This window comes from Salminus brasiliensis, chromosome 24 (genome assembly GCF_030463535.1).
Source record: "Salminus brasiliensis chromosome 24, fSalBra1.hap2, whole genome shotgun sequence".
In the NCBI taxonomy this organism is placed as follows: domain Eukaryota; kingdom Metazoa; phylum Chordata; class Actinopteri; order Characiformes; family Bryconidae; genus Salminus; species Salminus brasiliensis.
The window spans coordinates 18478325-18499318 of NC_132901.1; the positions used below are offsets into that span (position 1 = coordinate 18478325).

The 20994-nt window shown below is 42.3% G+C and overlaps 1 protein-coding gene across 14 annotated transcripts in view; it reads right to left on the minus strand.

Moving 5' to 3' along the window:
* Positions 1 to 20994, minus strand: part of LOC140547107 (adhesion G protein-coupled receptor L3) — a 423620-nt gene that overhangs the window by 108972 nt on the left and 293654 nt on the right. For all 14 annotated transcript variants that reach the window (XM_072670638.1, XM_072670640.1, XM_072670645.1 and 11 more), the window contains 3 exons: positions 12688 to 13038; positions 9068 to 9171; positions 3843 to 4028 (listed from right to left, as the gene is read on the minus strand). In XM_072670638.1, coding sequence (XP_072526739.1) covers positions 3843 to 4028; positions 9068 to 9171; positions 12688 to 13038 — 641 coding nt within the window. The remainder of the gene's footprint in view (positions 1 to 3842; positions 4029 to 9067; positions 9172 to 12687; positions 13039 to 20994) is intronic.

The following is a 20994-nucleotide window of genomic DNA, read 5'->3' on the forward strand; positions in this document are numbered from 1 at the left end:
CACTAAACTGAAATAAACTGAACAGACTGATTTTTATTTACAAAGTGAACCCACCCCAGTTTGTGCTTGGGGGCCACTCCTCAGCTTGAGGAAATTTATCGTACAAGCTAGCATATTAGCGCTAAACCTCGCGCGTCCACTCCAGCGGACCCCACAGCTGAGGTAAAGCCTTTGAAGCACATGTGTAGCGCATGAATTATGGAGAGCCTAAGAGGAGCCAGCACCGTCTTCCCCGCAGGACCAAAAATAAACAGCGCTAACACTTTTGGTGGCCCTGTCGCTAGCTGTGACAGCATGCTAATGTCTGAGCCTAAACGGCTGCGACGGTCGCCATCTTCAGAGCACAGAGCTTCTCCTCCCCGTTAGCTCCCCTGTTAGCGTCTCCGGTTAGGAGCTCTTGAGTTTCTTTCATCTGTAAAGTGCCTGAGATCTCTCCGCTTGCAGCCTCGCTCGCGCTGTGTCTGAAGGCTAAGCCCATTGTGCTGCTATCAAAGAGATCTTTCAGAGCGCGAGCACAGAACGAACCCGGGGGCTAACGTGACGGCCCGACATGTCACTTTCACCAGCAAAGAGGGATTAAGCTACATGGGGAAAGGAGTGCAGAGATAGAGTTGACCTTGGGTGGAGGAAAGGGGGTGGAGAAAGACAAAAAAAGTGAGAGAGACAAAGAGAAAGAGAGAGACAGAGACTTTGGTTTCGGGTAAAATAAACAACACAGTTGCATTGTTCAATGCACTGGAGTAATTAGCGTTGGCAAATTCTATGGGTTGATCTAACGTGTTGTCTGGCTAGGACACCCCCATCACATGACACTACCTGTGCTGTGGGGCTGATGGCTAGCATTTGCTTCCTTCGAGACATATTGAAATATTCACACAATAAAAGCTAAGTTGCTATTAAGATCTCATCACCTCCCTCTGGAGTGGTGCAGCACTGTTCAACACCTGCACAAATATGACCGTCATGGAAGAGTCATCAGAAAAACAGCTTCTGAAGTTCTGAATGGGTCATCTAAACAAGCCTGATGCACTTTGCAAGTCCTGTTGGCTTATGAAGTTAAGATGCGCAAAGGTTTCTTTGAAGAAAAGGGTGTAGAATTTCATGGAAAGAGCACCTTTCCAACTGTTAAGCATGGGGGTGGATTGATCATGGTCTGGGTTTGTGTTGCAGCCAGTGGAACATTTACATTGCTAGTTACTAGTTAAAATTTTTGCTTTCCTTTTAAAGTTCCTATCCTGAAGATATGACGAGACTCGGTTCTTACAGAGACAGTATATACTGATATCTGCCGTATTATGTGCACCACGCTTCCACCAAAGCTGTCAGATTAGCTCAAACCCAAAGGCTATGGCAAAAACCACGGCTAATTTGCTGAGAGGTCTGTCCTGCCTCATTGATCTGCGCCGTTCTCATTAGTTGAGATGCTTTTGTCTCGATCACTACAGGGGCCATTTATGATGGAAGCAGCTGCTGTACGCTTTAGCTATAACGACAAGGGGGTCAATAAGAGGCCGCCTGCCCGCGCATGTAGCTCGATGCGTGCACGGTCGTCCTGCCTGTCAGCCCACCCCCCCCACCTCCGGAGATGGCCGAACCCCAGCCCATCTGGAAGTGAGACAGAAGCAGGTGTGTCTCTATTCCGCAAAGACGGCGGGCGGGGAGCCACTCGCAGCCTGACATTTTCAGATCCTGCCGAGTGTTTGCTTTTTCTAGTCTCTGTGTTATTCCAGCGGCGGAACGTGCTGGAAACATGACGCCGTGTTCAAACAGTGCTGTCAGTTCTCAACAGAAGCCAGTTCACGTTCTTGAATTCTCAAGATCCCTCCGATGACGCTGAGAAGGTAAACAAGATTCATGGTGCTGGTCAAAAGTTTAGATCCGTGGAACGTTTGGGGCCTTCTAGGAAATATTTCTGGGAATTAAAAAATCCATGTTTTTCATTGTGATTCCTTTTTATCCATTAATATTGCTGTTAAAGTCATTTTTCATTATCACATTGTGGTGTTCAGCTAAACAAGCTTTCCCATTGCTTTGGACTTCAGTGGTAAAATTCAAGGCCTAACATACCACCAACATAATTAGGAGGTGACTGAGGTACCAACCACAGGTTAGCGTCCATAGCCAACTGTTAACAATCTACATTACTTTTAATCTACAAAATAAAATAAAATATTTATTACAATCAGTATCTATACTACTTCTATATCTACAACTACTACTACTATACTACTACTAATACTAAAGTATTATTACTACTACTATCTATAGTATCTATACTATTATTATATATACAACTAATACAAAAACTATAGTATCTATACTACTACCGTATCTACAACAACTACTAGTAGTACTATCTACTACTCTTTCTATCAGCACTGCTACTATTACTACTACTACTACTACTACTACTACACTATACGGACTTGTTGCTGTGCTTCCTAAACTTTTAATTTAAAACAAAATGTCACCAACTGACTTGTTGCAACAGTGGCAACAACACCTCTCGCAATGGAAGGTGTGTCCTGATACTTTTGTCCATATACTGTATGACTACTATTATGTCTACTGTGTCTCTTCCTTCCATTAATACTAGTGGCTTTTCTTCAAGGAGACCTTTGGAAATGGACAAGCTATCACCCTCAGATACAATAGTGATCATTTAGTTTTTTACAAATGACATCTACTGCCCATGATCATTAATTAATTAACAGTCCAATTCACGCATGATTTTTTTACTGTTTCACTATGAGCGCATGTGGTTAAAATGACCAGTAATTCCAAGCTTCATGTCAAAACTGAAACAAGGTGTGTGGAGCAGAGCAGTGTTGGAGACTGGAGAGGAAGCGCAGCAGCAGGTTTTGTACAGTTACATTACTGCAGGGGTTGTAAACACTGAGCGATGAGTGTGTTTCAGTGCATTTCCTCAGCAGTGTTTCAGCCTCGGTACAGTTCAGGCTAATAGTGACCTCAGCACAGCTGGACCTCATGCGGGGGGTCATTCAGCTACTGTACACATGCCATTAAAACACACATCATTAAAACTATACCCACTGTTCACACTCTCACTACCTCTCTCTCTCTATCTCTCTCTCTCTCTCTCTCTCTCTCTCTCTGTCTCTCTCTACTTTTTCACTTTGTCTTGATAGAACCTCCCCACCCCTCTCTCTCACACATTCACCAACTCTGCTTTTACTCTGCCTCCCCATTTCTCTCCAGTAAGACATGGAGGTAGAGAGAAAGAGAGAGAGGTAGAGAGAGCAAGTGAAAAGTGAAGGGAGAGAGAGACATAGAGGAAACAAGAGAGAGTAAGACTGAGAGGAAAAGTGAGAGAGAGTGCGTTGGACGTAGAAACAGGTAAGGACAAAGAGAGAGAGAAAGACGGGGGTAGGGGGGAGCATAGGGAGAGAAATAGTGGTAAAAAGAGAAAGTGAGAAAGCGGTAGAGAGAGGCTGAGAGAATTTAAGAGAGATACAGTATATTGTAAATAATTATGGTTGGGTGTGGACAGTGTGAATATGATATAAGCCCTACGGTTACTGGCATTGACCAGACCTGGACAAGCCTATTCCATACAGGCCTGTCTCTGAACCTGTCGGACTGCCTTAGCGCAGTGTGTGATCACATCCAACCGGCCGGCTCTTTGGGCTGAAGCCTTTTGGAAAGAGTCCAGAGCGTCCGGCAGATTGCTAGGATGCTAAATCAAACACAACTGGACCGGGCAGCTGGCTTGCAAAATTGAAACCCTGTGTAAAGCTCATTTATAAAGCAGCAGTGAGTGCAGTATGAGGTTTACTGGAGCTTTACTGCTCTATATTATGCTAGCAGAGTGCCTGTAGTACCTTATTGAGGCTGCGGGCGGCGCTGTCTTTGCCCCCAGGGGTCAGATTTCGGAGCTGGACGTCCAGCAGCTCCACCAGCTGACCCAGTGCACGAACGGTGTAGGTGATGTCCCCAGCATGGACGTGGCTTTTGGTCTGCTCTGACAGCTCTCGGGAGATGATGGCTGCCGGCTCTCCAGCTTTGATCTGTGACAAAAAATAACAATAATATTAATACAAAATAAAATACCAGAAATACCAGATGTAGTAAAGCTACTGCTCACATTCACAGTCAAGTATCTAGAACTTCCAGAAGCCCAAGAGTGATGGACTGGTTGAGAACATGATTGGTTGATTTTCATGGTCAGTTCTTCATTATGTTTAGGGGAATTTGATGTGTAAGACCTTCAGTCCAACTCTTACAAGTCCTAACCAATGGGGGAGGTCTCTAAAACATCCAGAACCCCAAAGTTATGGATTTCAGACAAAACTGCTCCCACCCTTGAGAAATCAGAATGTGATTGGTTGAGATTTTTAGTCCTGACGTCCTAATCAATGGAAGGGTTCTCTAGAATGTCTAGAAGGCCAGATTGATGAATTTTTAGACAAAACTGGAACACAGAACATGATAGCTTGATTTTCCTGTAATTTCTTACCAACGTGAGAGTTTCTGTTGAACCAGAAACCAGAATGTGATTGTTTGATTTTTCTGTAAGGTGAATTTGGTGAATTTCCTGCCTTGCACCCAATGATTCCGGCTGAACTCCGGACCCACCTTGACCCTGACCAGAATGAAGTGGATAGAAAGATGGACCTTGGATGAACCTTCAGTCCAAACCCTGAGGTCCTAACCAACCTTAGAGTTATTTAGATCTTCCAGAAGCCCAGAGACAAATCTCGCCCCATTCACTGGAAGGAATTACGTTAGGGTTAATCTGAGAACATACGACCTTCAGTCCAGCACCTAGATGTTCTTAAAGGAAGGTTCCTCACTGCAGATTATAAATGGCCCAAGCCAGGTAATAGACTCCGGCACAAACAGTGGGCTATTCTGGCCTGGACAACACATACACTGCACTACAAAAGCCTTACAAAGGGTCTAATAATGGAGTCTGGACGGCAATTCCGAGCAGCAGCTTCTAGGCACCATTTTTTTCGGAGTCTAAAAGCCTGGCAGATAAAGCCTCCAGCTGGTGATGAAACTGTTTTTGTTTTTGTCTCGATACGCCGCTATAGCACATCTTTCCGTTTTCCACGCACTGCAGATCTAAAAGCCTTCAGCAAGTCTTCCTCTGCTCCGGGGCGTCGGTAGAACGCCTTCCCATCTCAGACGGGTTTGTCAATTCCTGTTGCGGTGACGCCGTGTTCTTTTAAGTCGGGACAAAATAAATAAATAAAGTAATAAATAAATAAATAAATAAATAAACAAACTATACACAACCCCATCGGAACAGAGTGGCTCCGGTGAACCGCTGCACTTTCTTTCTTTCCTTTTTTTTCTAGAGAGTGTTTCTTTTATTCGAGGGAAGGATTTAATTAAAAAGCTCCTCCAGTGAAGGAACAAATGTGTTTATTTGCTAATGAGAGTCGCGTAGCCGGCGAGGAATAACCGAAGCTTTGTAGTAGTATGTCCTTACTGCTAGCACTTAAATTACTGAGCATATCTCTGCCAGCCAGCTCCCATAATCACACATACACAAACACACACATACATACACACGGGCGCGTGTGTGCCGCCGCCTCGTTTCTGGAATGCAGCGGTGCTCCAGTTGAGCCAGAAATGCTCCAATTCAGACTGAAGAGAAAAACAGCACTTGTTAGGTGCTTGGCGGGAGCAAAGGCGGCGCATCAAGATGCAGAAGATGCCTTATCAAATCAATGGCTTATGCTTGAGTGTTAGTGTGTGTGTATGTGTGTGTGTGTGTGTGTGTGTGTGTGTGTGTGTGTGTGTGGATGCGTGTATGTAGGTGTAGGAGCCTGCGTTTAGACTCTTCTCTTGTATCTTCGTGCTGCAGGAGATCAGTGGTCTTGATGGGGGTTTGTAGAGGAGATTTTTTTTACAGCAAATGCTGTAACAATCTTCTGCGGTGTGGAACATGAGATCGGGCCTATAGGTATCTGCAGAACCCTAAAGCATTTTTCAATGGATGGTCGTTTCCAGCATGTGTGTAGCCGCAGTACCGGAACGTGACCATTACACGTCTTTCCGGTTCTATGTTGCCTGCAGAATGGATAAACACTGACTATAAAACTATATATAGTATATAAAATATATATAGTTTTATAGTCAGTGTTTAATAATCTGCAGTGTGTGTAGTTTTTACAGTCTGACAGTAATACCTGTGGAGTGACTTTAATCCAGTATGAATCGGCAGAATCTGCAGTGCGTGTACTTTTTACAGTCTGGCCATAATAACTTTGAAATTATTTGAATCCAGTATGAATCTGCAAAATCTGCAGCAAGTTTAGTGTTTTACAGTCTCACAGTAATACTCATGGAGTGACTTTAATCCAGTATGAATCTGCAGACTATTTTTCTATATTCTACTGTCTGACTTTAACAAGTATGGAGTTATTTTAATCCAGTATGAATCTGCAGAGCATGCTGTTTTTACAGCCTGACATGAATAACTGTGGTGTGATTTTAATCCAGTATGAATCTGCATTGTGTGTAGTTTTAAATTCTGACAGTAATAACCATGGGAGTGAATTGAATCCAGTAATGAATCTGCAGTGTCTAGTTTTTGCAGTCGGTCACTAGTGAGATTGGAGTGATTTACATCCAGTATGAATTTACGGTGTCTAGTTTTTACAACAATAACTGTGGTGTGATTTTAATCCAGTATGAATATGCAGACTCCATTTTCATGATTCTGTATTTTTCTACAGTCTACTATCTGACTGTAATAAATATGGAGTGATTTTAATCCAGTATAAATTTGTAGTGTATATAGTTTTTAAACCATCTGCCTGTTATATCATTAGAGTGATTTTAATCCAGTATAAATCTGCAGAATTTGTAGTGTGTAGAATTTATGGTATGAAATATGAAATTAAAATGTACTTTTGAAAAAGGTTTACTGCATGTTTATATATGTGTGTGTGTGTGTGTGCGTGCGCGCATGGCTATGTGTGTGTGTATACTTGAATGTGTGTAAGTGCGAGTGCATTGATTTACTTGGCCATCACTTGCAATCATCCGCTCCATGTTTATTAGCTAAGCCAATTACACAGACTTAATTACCTTCTAAAACACCGGACACCACGAGCACGGAGTGCACTCATTTACCTGTTCTACCAGTCTCTCTCTCGCGCTCTCTCGCTCTCTCTCTCACACACACTCCATCTCTCCAGACTTACATTGACAGGCTGATCTTCATTTGAAAGTCTAAGTTGCCGTGGCTACAAGCGCATCACTCCCTTATAAATTCGTCTAACAAAGAATAATAATATGTGCGCTCAGATTTAATTCCCAGCCTATAAATCATTCGCGCTGGGTTAATGAAGTATACATAGACCCCCAAATCCCACCATAATCAGCTCAGACACTTGTACGGATCCTCTGTTTTAAACAAGTGTGTGTTTTTTATTCTTCTCTGTTTATCTTGGGGGAGCATTTTTTTCTTTTTATTTCCAGGAAAACAAATAAGGTACAAATAGAGGCAAGCGTAGCCTGTCTTTGGGGGATACTTTAAATGAAAAATTGTAGCGGCAATCAAAATCACTCTTTCTGCCTCACTCACTGATCCTAAACACACACACACACACACACACACACACACACACACACATACATACACAGTGTTTGCACTCCCTCAATGTGTAACAATATGTGGATAATGGGCCAATTTGAGGTTTGAGGTTTCAGAGTTTCAGAACGTCACAAGTGTGTTATTGCTTGCAGGTCTCATGGTGCTTTGTGGCTGTGTGTGTGTGTGATAGAGAGAGAGTTCACATTAATTGAGGTATTCCCTGACTCTCTCTCTCTCTCTCTCTATATATATATATATATATATATAGAGAGAGAGAGAGAGAGAGAAAGAAAGAGATTCTGATCGGTATGAATCTGCAGAGTGTGTAGTATACAGTAATATACTGTAATGTACTGTGGAGTGATGTGATTTTAATCCTGTATGAATTTGCTGAATCTGCAGAGTCTATAGTTTCTTAGTCTGATTAATAACTGTGGAATGACTGTGATCTAGTATCTGTAGTGTGTGTAGTTGTACAGTCTGATAATAACATCTGTAAAGTCATTCTAATCCAGTATGAATCTGCAGAGTGTTTTTTTTGCAGTCTGACTGTAATAACAGTCTCATAATTATAATATAGTAGTATAAATCTGTATAGTTTGTGGTGCTGTGTAGTGATTCTGATTCAGTATGAATCTGTAGTGTGTATAGTTTTCACAGTCTGACAATAACAGCTGTGTAGTGATTCTGATCCAGTATGAATCTGTAGTGTGTATAGTTTTCAGTCTGACAATAACAGCTGTGTAGTGATTCTGATCCAGTATGAATCTGTAGTGTGTATAGTTTTCACAGTCTGACAATAACAGCTGTGTAGTGATTCTGATCCAGTATGAATCTGTAGTGTGTATAGTTTTCACAGTCTGACAATAACAGCTGTGTAGTGATTCTGATCCAGTATGAATCTGTAGTGTGTATAGTTTTCACAGTCTGACAATAACAGCTGTGTAGTGATTCTGATCCAGTATGAATCTGTAGTGTGTATAGTTTTCAGTCTGACAATAACAGCTGTGTAGTGATTCTGATCCAATATGAATCTGTAGTGTGTATAGTTTTCACAGTCTGACAATAACAGCTGTGAAACAATTCTAATCCAGTATGAATATTCAGAGTGGATTGTTTTACAGTCTGACTGCAATAACTCAGGAGTGATTCTAACCCGGTATGAATCTTACAGCCCGATAGTAATAATATATGTACCTTCCTCACACTACATGTTGGAATATTTGCTGTGATGACCTGATTGCATTCAGCCATGAGAGCATTACTGAGGTCAGGTACTAATGTTGGATGTTTAAGCTCTGGATCACAAACACTACTCCAGCTCGTCCCAAAGGTGCTGGACGGAGCTCCACAGCTCCACTGTTCCACAGCTCAAGGCTGGCTTTACAGCCCTCTAACTACTATTTGGAAGTAGTTAAACTGATGTGCGGCTGCTCCAGCGTGTCCGGTTCACGTCCTGACATTTTATGAAAACATGCATACATGTGTGTTTACCTTCTGGTTGATGAAGTTGACCCAGGCTGAAGTGCAGTTGCTGAGATCAGGTCCCTGTAGATCCCACAATCCTTCAGGTCCCATACATGCGAATGAAGCAGTGCCTACAGGGAACAGAGCTACTTTAGATACAGCTTACTAGTGTGTGTGTGTTTGTTTGTTTTCATAAATTTACAAGACAAAATGTACTGATTTTTAGTAAACCCAGAATGTGTGTGTGTGTGTGTGTGTGTGTATAAAGACACATCTGTGTCTGCCCATGTCTGTATGTTCTTATGTAGGTCAGAGAACCCTCAGTACATCTCCTCAGCTAAAACTCCATCACCAGTAATTAACATTTTACAAAACAGCTTGAGAGTTTTTTCTCTCTCTCACACACACACACACACACACACACACACAGTTTCTGGCTGATGTGCTGCAGCTCCACCGCAGTTTTCAGCAGGGATTAGCCGGTAGGTTAGTTAGCTTGATTTCCAGAGAAGCTTTTCCAGCACTAAACTCTGGACACGCAAACAAGTTCAACATTCTCGGGGCCAATTAACTGCTGTTATCAGAGCGTGGTTCACATTTGATCATCTGAAGGCTTGAGACGTCCGCTGAAACGCAGAAACAATGCATACAAAGAGGCGATTAGCGTGTGCTAACAGCTCTAAGTGGTTTCCTGCAGGACGAGATGAATGCCATACAGTTGGTCTAATTGCAGGCGGGCTGCGTAAAGTGTGAGGGCTGGTAATTGGGGCCAAGATCCTTTCCCTCGTGTGTGTGTGGCCTAAGGTCTAGCAGCAAAGGTCAATTAAGGACCCCGAAGGGTTGCATTTTATTCTTAGCGCTAATGAGGGCCACTCATACACACTTCTGACACAATCATGTCTGAAGCAATATTTGTGTTCAGTCGGGGTGAGGATAACAAGTTTGGCCTTTCGATTAACCTCTGAATGTCTACGAGTAATTACTGCTATTGTATATACACAATATAGACAAAAGTTTTGGGACACACCTCTTAATGATTGAATTCAGGTGTGCCATTCAGTCCCACTTTCACAGGTGTGTAAACTTGAGCACCTAGCCATGCAGTCTGCCTTTACAGACATTCATTAGTGAAAGAACGGGTGGTTCTAAAGAGCTCACTGAATTCCAGTGGTACTGCATGAAATAGGAGCCATATGAGGTGTCATAAAAACTCCTGTATGTATAATCTGCAGGTGTCCCAATACTATTGTCCTTATAGGGTATATATAGGATTGACTGAATGGCAAATCCGTCTACAGTCTTATCGATATTAATAATAGTCTATCATTATTAACATTATTTTTTTCCTTTTTAATCTATAGCACATATCTCACATAATGGAATACCGCAGTCTAGTGGAAACGGCTGATCGCCAACCCCCCCCACAACCACGGAAACAAACTGGCCAAAGTCAGCAAAGACAGCAGGGACGAAAAAAAGTGGGAGAAAGTGAAAGGGATGGAAGGAGAGCAGAGAGAGACGGGGGTACAAACTACGACAGCATTAAACTGATATAAAGTTTGATTGACACTTCATTTCCCTCTACAGAGCCGCTCTCGCTCGATCATTCCACCTGATAAAGAGAGAAGGAGACGGAGGCGGAGGGAGACAGAGAAGGAGCGTAGGACGATACTGAGAGAGAGAGAAAAAGAGAGAGAGAGAGAGAGAGAGAGAGAGAGAGAGAGAGAGAGAAAGAGAGAGAGAGAGAGCAAGAGACAGACAGAGATGTGAGGGAAAAAAAGACATGACAGGGCAAAAGAAAGTGAGAGAGGAGCGAGAGAGTGAAGGAGAGAGAGGGTAGAGTAGAGGTGAGAGAAGAAAGCGAAAAGAAAACAGATGGTGAAAGGTAGCGAGGGAGGACGAACAGAGTGCTGCACTGGGAGAAAGAAGAAAGGACAAGAGATGAAGAGGAATGAGTGAGGCAGACAGAGAGATAGTGACTGAGAGAGAGAGAGAGAGAGAGAGAGAGAAAATGCACAATAATTATATATATATATGTGTGTGTGTGTGTGTGTGTGTGTGTGTGTGTTTGTGTTTGTGTGTGTATTTTTTAGCTGTTACACCTCTGACCATAGCACACTCTACACAGTTACACCACTGACCTGAAATACACTCTATACTGTTACACCACTGACCTGTACACGCTCTAAACAGTTACACCACTGACCTGTAACACGCTCTAAACAGTAACACCACTGACCTGTAACACGCTCTAAACAGTTACACCACTGACCTGTAACACACTCTAAACAGTTACACCACTGACCTGTAACACGCTCTAAACAGTTACACCACTGACCTGTAACATGCTCTACACAGTTACACCACTAACCTGTAACACAATCTACACAGTTACACCACTGACCTGTTAAAGCTCTTAGCTGTTACATCACTGACCTGTAACAAACTAAACTGTTACGCCACTGACCAGTGACAGATTGACAGTTTGGAGATAGGGACAAAATTATTGGGACACCTGATACTTGTTTCTTTCGGAATCAAGAACATTGCGGTGAGGATTTGATTGCATATCAGTTTTTCATGACATGACCCTCCAAACACTTCTAATTAGTGGAAAGCGTGTGCATATGTGTGTGTGTGTGTGTGTGTGTGTGTGTGTGTGTGTGTGTGTGTGTGTGTGTGTGTGTGTGCTTTTTAACTTTATTTAAAGTTCAGACTTGAGATTTCAATTGAGAGAATGAGAAATAAACAAACTCCCAAGCCAAATTAGCTTCACTGTTAGCTTCACTATAACCCCCCTCCCAACACACACAGCTGACATATTGTTTAGTGTTAATTTGACATTACCCCTTGCATCACCTCGGCGAAAGGAGTGACAAAAAGAGACAATAAGCAAAAATAAACAATCAACAAACACAGCCTCAGGTAAAACAGTCTCGCCCTCTGAGTCTGACTACTGCTAATGGGAAACTGTGACGACAACAACAGAAGTTACAAGTAAACACAAGTATGTTTACATGGGAAATGTGCTTGTGACTTGGGATGCCACAATCCAATTATTTCGTTCCCTGATCCGATTTCCTTAGCGATCTGATATTTGTGCGTCTTTTGGTAATACAACTGCACAATTCAGACAAGTGTAGCTAGTCAGCTAATTAATAGTACAACACTTTTACTGCCATACGTTAAGTATACACCAATCAACCATAACATTAACACCACCTGCCTAATAGTGTGTAGGTCCCACTCATGCCACCACCATTCAGTCGAGGCATCCTGTAGCACCAGGACATCAGCAAAAGATCTGGATAGAGGGGTACAAAGCCCCCCAGCATTTAGCTGTGGAGCAGTGCAAATATGTTCTCCATCCAATACGTGAGGTGGGGTTGTGATCATCCAACATCTCACTAATTTCTCACTAATTCTCTTTTTACTAAATGCAATTAAATCCTCACAGCAAGGCTCCAAAATTTAGTAGAAAGCCTTCTTCCCTGGACAGTAGCAAAAAAAAAAATCAGGATAAACTCTGTTCTAATAAAACAATAAATGAGCAGGTGTCCCAATACTTTTGTCCATATAGTGTATCAAGGACAAGCACATCTGCTGAATCAATGTCAGAAATGAGCAAACACAGTGTCGAACGTCACCTATAGTTCCAGCTGGGCACGACTGCAGGGCGACCAGGCCTTGTCGTGTTTTGGGCCAGGTAAGCTCGGCCTCCACGGTGGGGTTGCAGAACTCCACAGCGACGTTGGGCAGGATGGAGGAGGGCGGGGGCCGTGTGCTGGAGTCTGGGATGGCGCCCCCTGCGGGCTGTAGATCAGCAGGAGTGGTGCGTGGAACAACAGTGGTCAGGGGTGGAGCCTTTGTGGTGGTGGTTTTGGTCGTCATGGTGGTGGTTGTAGTGGTGGTGGACGTCGTCATGGAGACCGTAGTGGGTCTGGTAGTGGTCCTGGTAGTCGTGGTGTCCATCAGGATGTGAACGGAGGACGACGACTCTGAGGAAGCAGAAGACAGAGCATGTGAGAGCCGACAGGAAAGGGTGTTAGTGTTAATGGTGCCCTAGAACAGCTAAAGTAGCTAACGGCTGCGGCCACACAAAACAAGCCATCTCTTCTTTCTTTTACCATCTCTTCTCTCTAAAATCCGTCCTCTCAAAAAAAAAACATAGATATCCATGCTAAAAGCTAACACCAGCCGACCAGCTACAATCTCTTCAGCTAGCCAACCGCATGCCGCGCCGAGAGGACACAGAGAGGACAGCAGCACTATCTAGTAAGTAAACCTGCAAAATAACAAAGATGCTCGTCTCTTGTTACAGTTCTAAAAGCAATGCTAAGCTAAACGTAGGCCCAAAAGCCCATGCTATGCAGCTTTTTAATACTCAAATAAAACTCAAATAAAAAGAAAATTCACTTGTTTCATTCTGAGGTAAAGTAACATAACAGGGAAAGAGGCAAGAGAGCATTTTATCACAATGTATGCATCAAATAACAAAATCAAATTCTGTATAATAATAAACAATAAATAAATAATAAATAAATGCATTGTATGACACTGTTAAGGGAGGCAGAATGGTATCAACGGTGGTATCTGCCCAAGGATTCTGCTGGTGGGGGGGTTGGCCCACAGGCTGCAGCTAGATGTCCCTCCACACGAGTTGATTGTGGACTCGAGGAAAAGAAAGGAAAAGAAACCAACAAAAATAATTCAGAGCACTGCTAGAGTCTCCCGACACACTTCAGTGTCACATTTTACCCCCGTCTTTGAAGAGCGAGAGACAGAGAGACAGAGAGAGAGAGAGAGAGAGAGGGGGGGGGGAGAGAAAGACAAGAAGTACATGAGAGAAAGAACAAAAAAATGAGAAGGGACAGAAAACCAGAGAAAAATGGAAATGAGGCAGAGAGAAAGAGAGAGAGAGAGAGAGCTATAGAGAGAGAGAGAGAGAGAGAGAGAGAGAGAGAGAGAGAGCCTCAGTGCGGGAGCTGTGGGGCTGCCGTTGGATCAGTGCTTCAATTAGAGTTGGCAGATTTCTCCAACAGACTCGGCTCGGCCTGCAACCAGTCCACTTAAACATTAAGCACACAAACACACACTGCCACCTACAAAACACACACACACACACACACACACGTACATACAAAGAGAGAGACAGACAGACAGACAGCCGCAGGCTCTCTGAAGTTAACAACTGTTAACTGATCAATAAGAGAGCTCAGTGCTGCCGCCGTAGCAACAGCATGGACATCAGGACCCCTCCCTCCAATGATTTTCACCCTCTCTTTCCCTATACACAGACACACACACACACACACACACATGTGGACACACACTCGCTCAGAACATTGAAATAGCTGTGTAATATGTGAGTGTGCATATGTACAGGGTTGAAGGAGTTAACCCCTAGACACCCCCCCCCCCCCCCCCGCCCCAGACCAATTTACCATGTTTTTTGATAGTTATTGGGCACAAAATGATTTCATTAAGAATTTATGAGAGATCCTAGGCTAATCAGATATGTCTTCACTTGAGATGGAAATATTAACAGAATTTAGATATCTGTATGAAGTTGATGTATTGGTTTTCTATCATGTCATATTTAAAGTGAAGGTCTGAAGTAGGCTACTGCTGTGGACACATATAGATCATAAAGTAGCTTGCTATGCTAACCCACCATCAAACAGGCTATTTAACATTATTTAGAGCTAATTAGAGCAGTAACTCAAATGTCCATACATCTGCTTTTGAGGGTTTTGAGAAGGGGAAACCAACACCAGAACATCCAGACTTGGAGAACTGGCTCTGTTTTGAAGCTCCAGTGAAGTGGATGCCATGTGAATCAGATAAGACGTTATCTTATCCTAAGCGCTGACCTACCTAAGAGCCTCACAAGCAAAATACATTTATTGTATTTCTATGTTTTTATATCATACATAATTGAGGATAATGGTATTTAATGGAGATAGTAATAATTAGCGATAGTGTTTGTTAGTGAATGATGGTGTGTAAAAAAAAAAACACCACCACCAATCTTCAGGAACGACCACCATTCTCCATCAAACACCATCCTTACCCAACAGTCTCCTTCAAATACCATGCTGAGGTAAAAGACCTGTGAAAATCTGCATGTTTGTGAGGCTATGAAGTACGACGTTAGCCTAAGCGTTGACCTAAGAGCCTCACAAGCACCCGACACGTCTGCTTCACTGGAGCTTTATTGAGGGGCATTTCTCCAGCTAAGGGTGATCTGGTGTTGGTTTCTCCTCCACAAAATGGTACGATTGAAGACGGAGGTCTTCTATTGAAGGTGGGGGATACAAGTTAAGTGGTACTCAACCTCACACTGTGGATGGGGTGTGGAATGAGGTGCTTGTAACCCTGCTATTCAAGAGAAATTCTTCTCACCTGCCAATTACTATGACACCCTGTCACTGAGCTCGTTACACTACTCACTATATATATATATATATATATATATATATATATATACAGCTCAGAAATCCTGTTAGTAACTAATAAACTAGAGTAAACATAATGAGTGTACTAATAACTATTAATATGTATTAATAACACAATAGTAATATGCTAATAATATGCTTCATACTACTACTAACAACAACAACACCAACAACAATAGCAATAATTACTAATAATGTTAATTATTCCACTAATAATCTTAAGGACCATCTAAGTCAGCCACAGGGTTACAACTGGCCTTCTTGTACAGCCTTATACAAGCATGCGCCCACACACACACACACACACACACACACACACACATACACACACACACTGACTAGAAATACGCCGCTAAAATTAATTTAGCCAGCAGCACTTTACGAGGCTTCAGTCTATACTGGACCTCAGAGAGAGATAGAGACAGAAAGAGAGGGAGGAAGACAGAGAGAGTGTGAGAGCACACGTGCAAGAGAGAGAGAGAGGAAGAGGAGGAAGACAAGGGAGATAAATGGAGGAGAGGAGAGGTGAGAAGGAATCAAAACAAAGCAATAAAGCGAGTGAACAGGCCGGCCAGTGGCAATCAGGAGCAATTAGGAGACTTTCACTATAGCAGCAACTACATCTGACTGCCGCGTTTAGAACCGCCACACACACTCACACACACACACACCCAAACACACAGAGGCACACTACTCCACACCCAGGGTGGCTCGTGGGGGAGAAGACAAAGCAATCATCAATCCAGGATTGCAGCCTCAGGGTCAGTCTGCTGCACCTGCAGAAACTCCACAAGAAGGCCTTCCTCTATCGACTGGAACAGTGGTTGTACGCTAATGAATCTTCCTGATATCAGGCTACGCAATTGCGTGGGTTCTTCACTGTTATGGACATGTGATGAGAGAAGGTGATATTTATGATATCCAGCACATGTCAAAGCCTGTACTCTAACAGCTCTTTATTTATCCTTGTTTGTATAAAAAGCTGTGCTGGAGAAGAAGGCGCTTTACCCCAGTTCCTTCTGTGTGAACATCTGCTCTTCTGCTGTTCATTTCCCAGTGTTCTTAAGGTCAAGGTTCCTCATCAACCACCATGATTCTCCATTCAACTCTATTCAAACACCATCATGCTCCTGAAAACACCATCATTTCACCACAATCACTCAATCCCTCTCCCCTAAATACCATCATTCTCCATTAAACACAATCCTTCTGCCCCAAATACAATCCTTCTCAATTAAACACCATCACCATGCTTCAGGGAAAGACTATCATTCTCATTAAAACCCATCCTTCTCCAATAAATATCACATTTCCATTATGCACCATCATTCCCTAATAAACGCTACCATTACACCATTCTCCATCAAACACAGTCCTTCTCTCACCATTAAAAAACATTATCCTTGAATAAAAACCACCACCACCATTCATCAGGAAAAATACATAATTCCCCAGCTAATACCATCAATCTCCTTCAAACACCATCATTCTTCCTGAAGCACCACCACTTCATCAAACACCATCATACTCCTTCAAACACCATCAGTCTCTTTCAAACACTGTTACTTTAGCAAACACCATCATTCTACAACAGACACCATCACTTCCCATTAAACACCACCACTGCCCTTCAATCATCTTTCCTCATCAACCACTATCATTATCCAGTAAACACCATCACTTTTTGGCAAACACCATCATTCTCCTCATTCTCCCTCAAACACCATCATTCTTAATCAATTTTTGTAGTAAACGCCAACATTTTCCAACAAACACCACCATTCTCCATTAAACTTCTCTCAACATTAAGCACCATTATCATTGAATAAATACCACCACCACAATTCTTCAGCAAACACCATCATTTATCAGCAAACGCCATAGTTTTCCTTCAAATACCATCAAATTCTGTCGTAAACACCACCATTCTCCATCAAACACAGTTCTTTTCTCACCATTAAACACCAATATCCTTAAATAAGCACCACCACCACCACTCTTAATTAAACACCATCACTCTCTTTCAAACACTGTCACTTCGACAAACAACATGATTCTGTAGTAAACACAACAAACACCACCACTTCCTATTAAATACCATCATTGCTCTTCAATCATCTTTCCTCATTAAACCCCAACATTCCCCAGCAGACACAATCATTCTTCTTCAAACACTGTCACTTCAGCAAACACCATCCTTCTGTAATAAGCACCCACATTCTCCAACAGACACCATCACATCCCATTAAAGACCACCACTGCCCTTTAATCATCTTTCCTCATCAATCTACTATCATTCTCCATTAAACACCATCACTCTTCGTCAAACACTACCATTCCGTTGTAAACACCATCACCACCTCCCTTTTCAAACAGTGTCACTTCAGCAGACACCATCACTCTTCATCAAATTCTGTAGTAAACACCACCATTCTCCATCAAAGACAGTTCTTCTCTCACCATTAACACCAATATCCTTAAACAAGCACACCCCCACCATTATTAATTAAACACCATCATGCTCCTTGGAACACCATCATTCTTCTCCAAACATCATCACATCCCATTAAAGACCACCACTGCCCTTCGATCATCTTTCCTCATCAACCTACTATCATTCTCCATCAAACACCATCATTCTGTAGTAAACACCATCTCCACCTCCTGTTTCAAACACTGTCACTTCAGCAGACACCATCATTCTCCTTCAAACACCATCACTCTACATCAAATTCTGTAGCAAACACCATCATTCTCCATTAAACAACACCATTCTCCATCAAACAGCGTAATTCTCAATCCATCACCACCATTAATCACCATGATTTCCCAACAAACACCACCATTCTCCATCTAACACCAGCGTTGTAAGTGTTTGAATGTGCTCTGTGTTCATGGGTGTTGGATCAGCGTGCTCTGGGCTTGAGTCGCACTGGGAGATCTGAACCACCACTGAATGCTGTGCTGTGTAGACCTCAAGGTCCACTTCACTCAAACACAATAAACACTATGACAACTATAAAGCACTATAGTGAAGAACGATGCAGGCCAAACACACACCGCTAACCTGGTGCAATTAAAGGGAATAGATGTACTAGATAAGGTGAAGAGCTCTTCAATCCTCACACAACAAGACTGACTGAATGTCACAATCAGCAAGACTGGACCATTTGAGAAACTACAGGAAAAGTGGAATTTGCCAGTGACGTGGAGTGAGACAAGTGATGATCAACGTGTTTACTTGAGCTCTGAATGTGTACACGCGAGCGAGGAGCTCCGCAGCTAACGAGAAAGAGGTTCGCGTGCGCGACTGTGTGTGTAAAACTCCGGCACGCTGTAGCGCTTCCTACTAGACACGCCGTTCACACACTTGTCTCTGGAAAGTGCTAATTACAACACTTCCATCTGTCTGGTGACCATATGCAAGCATGAAAAGAACAGCTACAGAGAGATAGGGAGAGGCAGGGAGAGAGAGAGAGCATGCGAGAGAGAGAGAGAGAGAGAGAGAGAGAGAGAGAGAGAGAGAGAGAGAGAGAGAGAGAAGAGAATGAGTCTCCAGAACTGTGTTGTGGAACACAGCCATATGCTTGGCGAAAGATTAGCAGAAGAAAATGGATTCTTAATGAGTAATCTACGGAAAATCTCTCATCCGAGAGACCAAACTTCTGCAATTTCACATCCAGCCTTTCCAAACCATTATTATACTCCATTAAAGCTCACATTTTTTCACTACAATAAGACTTCTCAAATTAGCTCACGCTACATGTGGTGCCTGCCTGATCTCATTATATACTGCTGCAACTACTGGGATCCTGGGCTACTTCCACAATTTCATAAACGGGACCTTCATTATGAGCGTTACACCAAAAATACTTCAACTTAAGAAAAGACGCTCTTAAATATATGTGCTGCAGACGTTCGGTGCCAGTGCCAGTTAACTACTCTAGCTGATGTCAGCTAGATAATACCTACTGATGTTATCTCACAGTTAGCTACTCTAGATGATGTTATCTCACAGTTAGCTACTCTAAATGATGTTATCTCACAGTTAGCTACTCTAGATGATGTTATCTCACAGTTAGCTACTCTAAATGATGTTATCTCACAGTTAGCTACTCTAAATGATGTTATCTCACAGTTAGCTACTCTAAATGATGTTATCTCACAGTTAGCTACTCGAGCTGATGTTATCTCACAGTTAGCTACTCGAGCTGATGTTATCTCACAGTTAGCTACTCTAGATGATGTTATCTCACAGTTAGCTACTCTAAATGATGTTATCTCACAGTTAGCTACTCTAGATGATGTTATCTCACAGTTAGCTACTCTAATTGATGTTATCTCACAGTTAGCTACTCGAGCTGATGTTATCTCACAGTTAGCTACTCGAGCTGATGTTATCTCACAGTTAGCTACTCGAGCTGATGTTATTTCACAGTTAACTACTCGAGCTGATGTTATTTCACAGTTAACTACTCTAAATGAAGTTATCTCACAGTTAGCTACTCGAGCTGATGTTATTTCACAGTTAACTACTCGAGCTGATGTTATTTCACAGTTAACTACTCTAAATGAAGTTATCTCACAGTTAGCTACTCTAATTGATGTTATCTCACAGTTAGCTACTCTAATTGATGTTATCTCACAGTTAGCTACTCTAGATGATGTTATCTCACAGTTAGCTACTCGAGCTGATGTTATCTCACAGTTAGCTACTCGAGCTGATGTTATCTCACAGTTAGCTACTCTAAATGATGTTATCTCACAGTTAGCTACTCTAGATGATGTTAACTCACAGTTAGCTACTCGAGCTGATGTTATCTCACAGTTAGCTACTCGAGCTGATGTTATCTCACAGTTAGCTACTCTAGATGATGTTATCTCACAGTTAGCTACTCTAAATGATGTTATCTCACAGTTAGCTACTCTAGATGATGTTATCTCACAGTTAGCTACTCTAAATGATGTTATCTCACAGTTAGCTACTCTAAATGATGTTATCTCACAGTTAGCTACTCTAAATGATGTTATCTCACAGTTAGCTACTCGAGCTGATGTTATCTCACAGTTAGCTACTCGAGCTGATGTTATCTCACAGTTAGCTACTCTAGATGATGTTATCTCACAGTTAGCTACTCTAAATGATGTTATCTCACAGTTAGCTACTCTAGATGATGTTATCTCACAGTTAGCTACTCTAATTGATGTTATCTCACAGTTAGCTACTCGAGCTGATGTTATCTCACAGTTAGCTACTCGAGCTGATGTTATCTCACAGTTAGCTACTCGAGCTGATGTTATTTCACAGTTAACTACTCGAGCTGATGTTATTTCACAGTTAACTACTCTAAATGAAGTTATCTCACAGTTAGCTACTCGAGCTGATGTTATTTCACAGTTAACTACTCTAAATGAAGTTATCTCACAGTTAGCTACTCTAATTGATGTTATCTCACAGTTAGCTACTCTAATTGATGTTATCTCACAGTTAGCTAC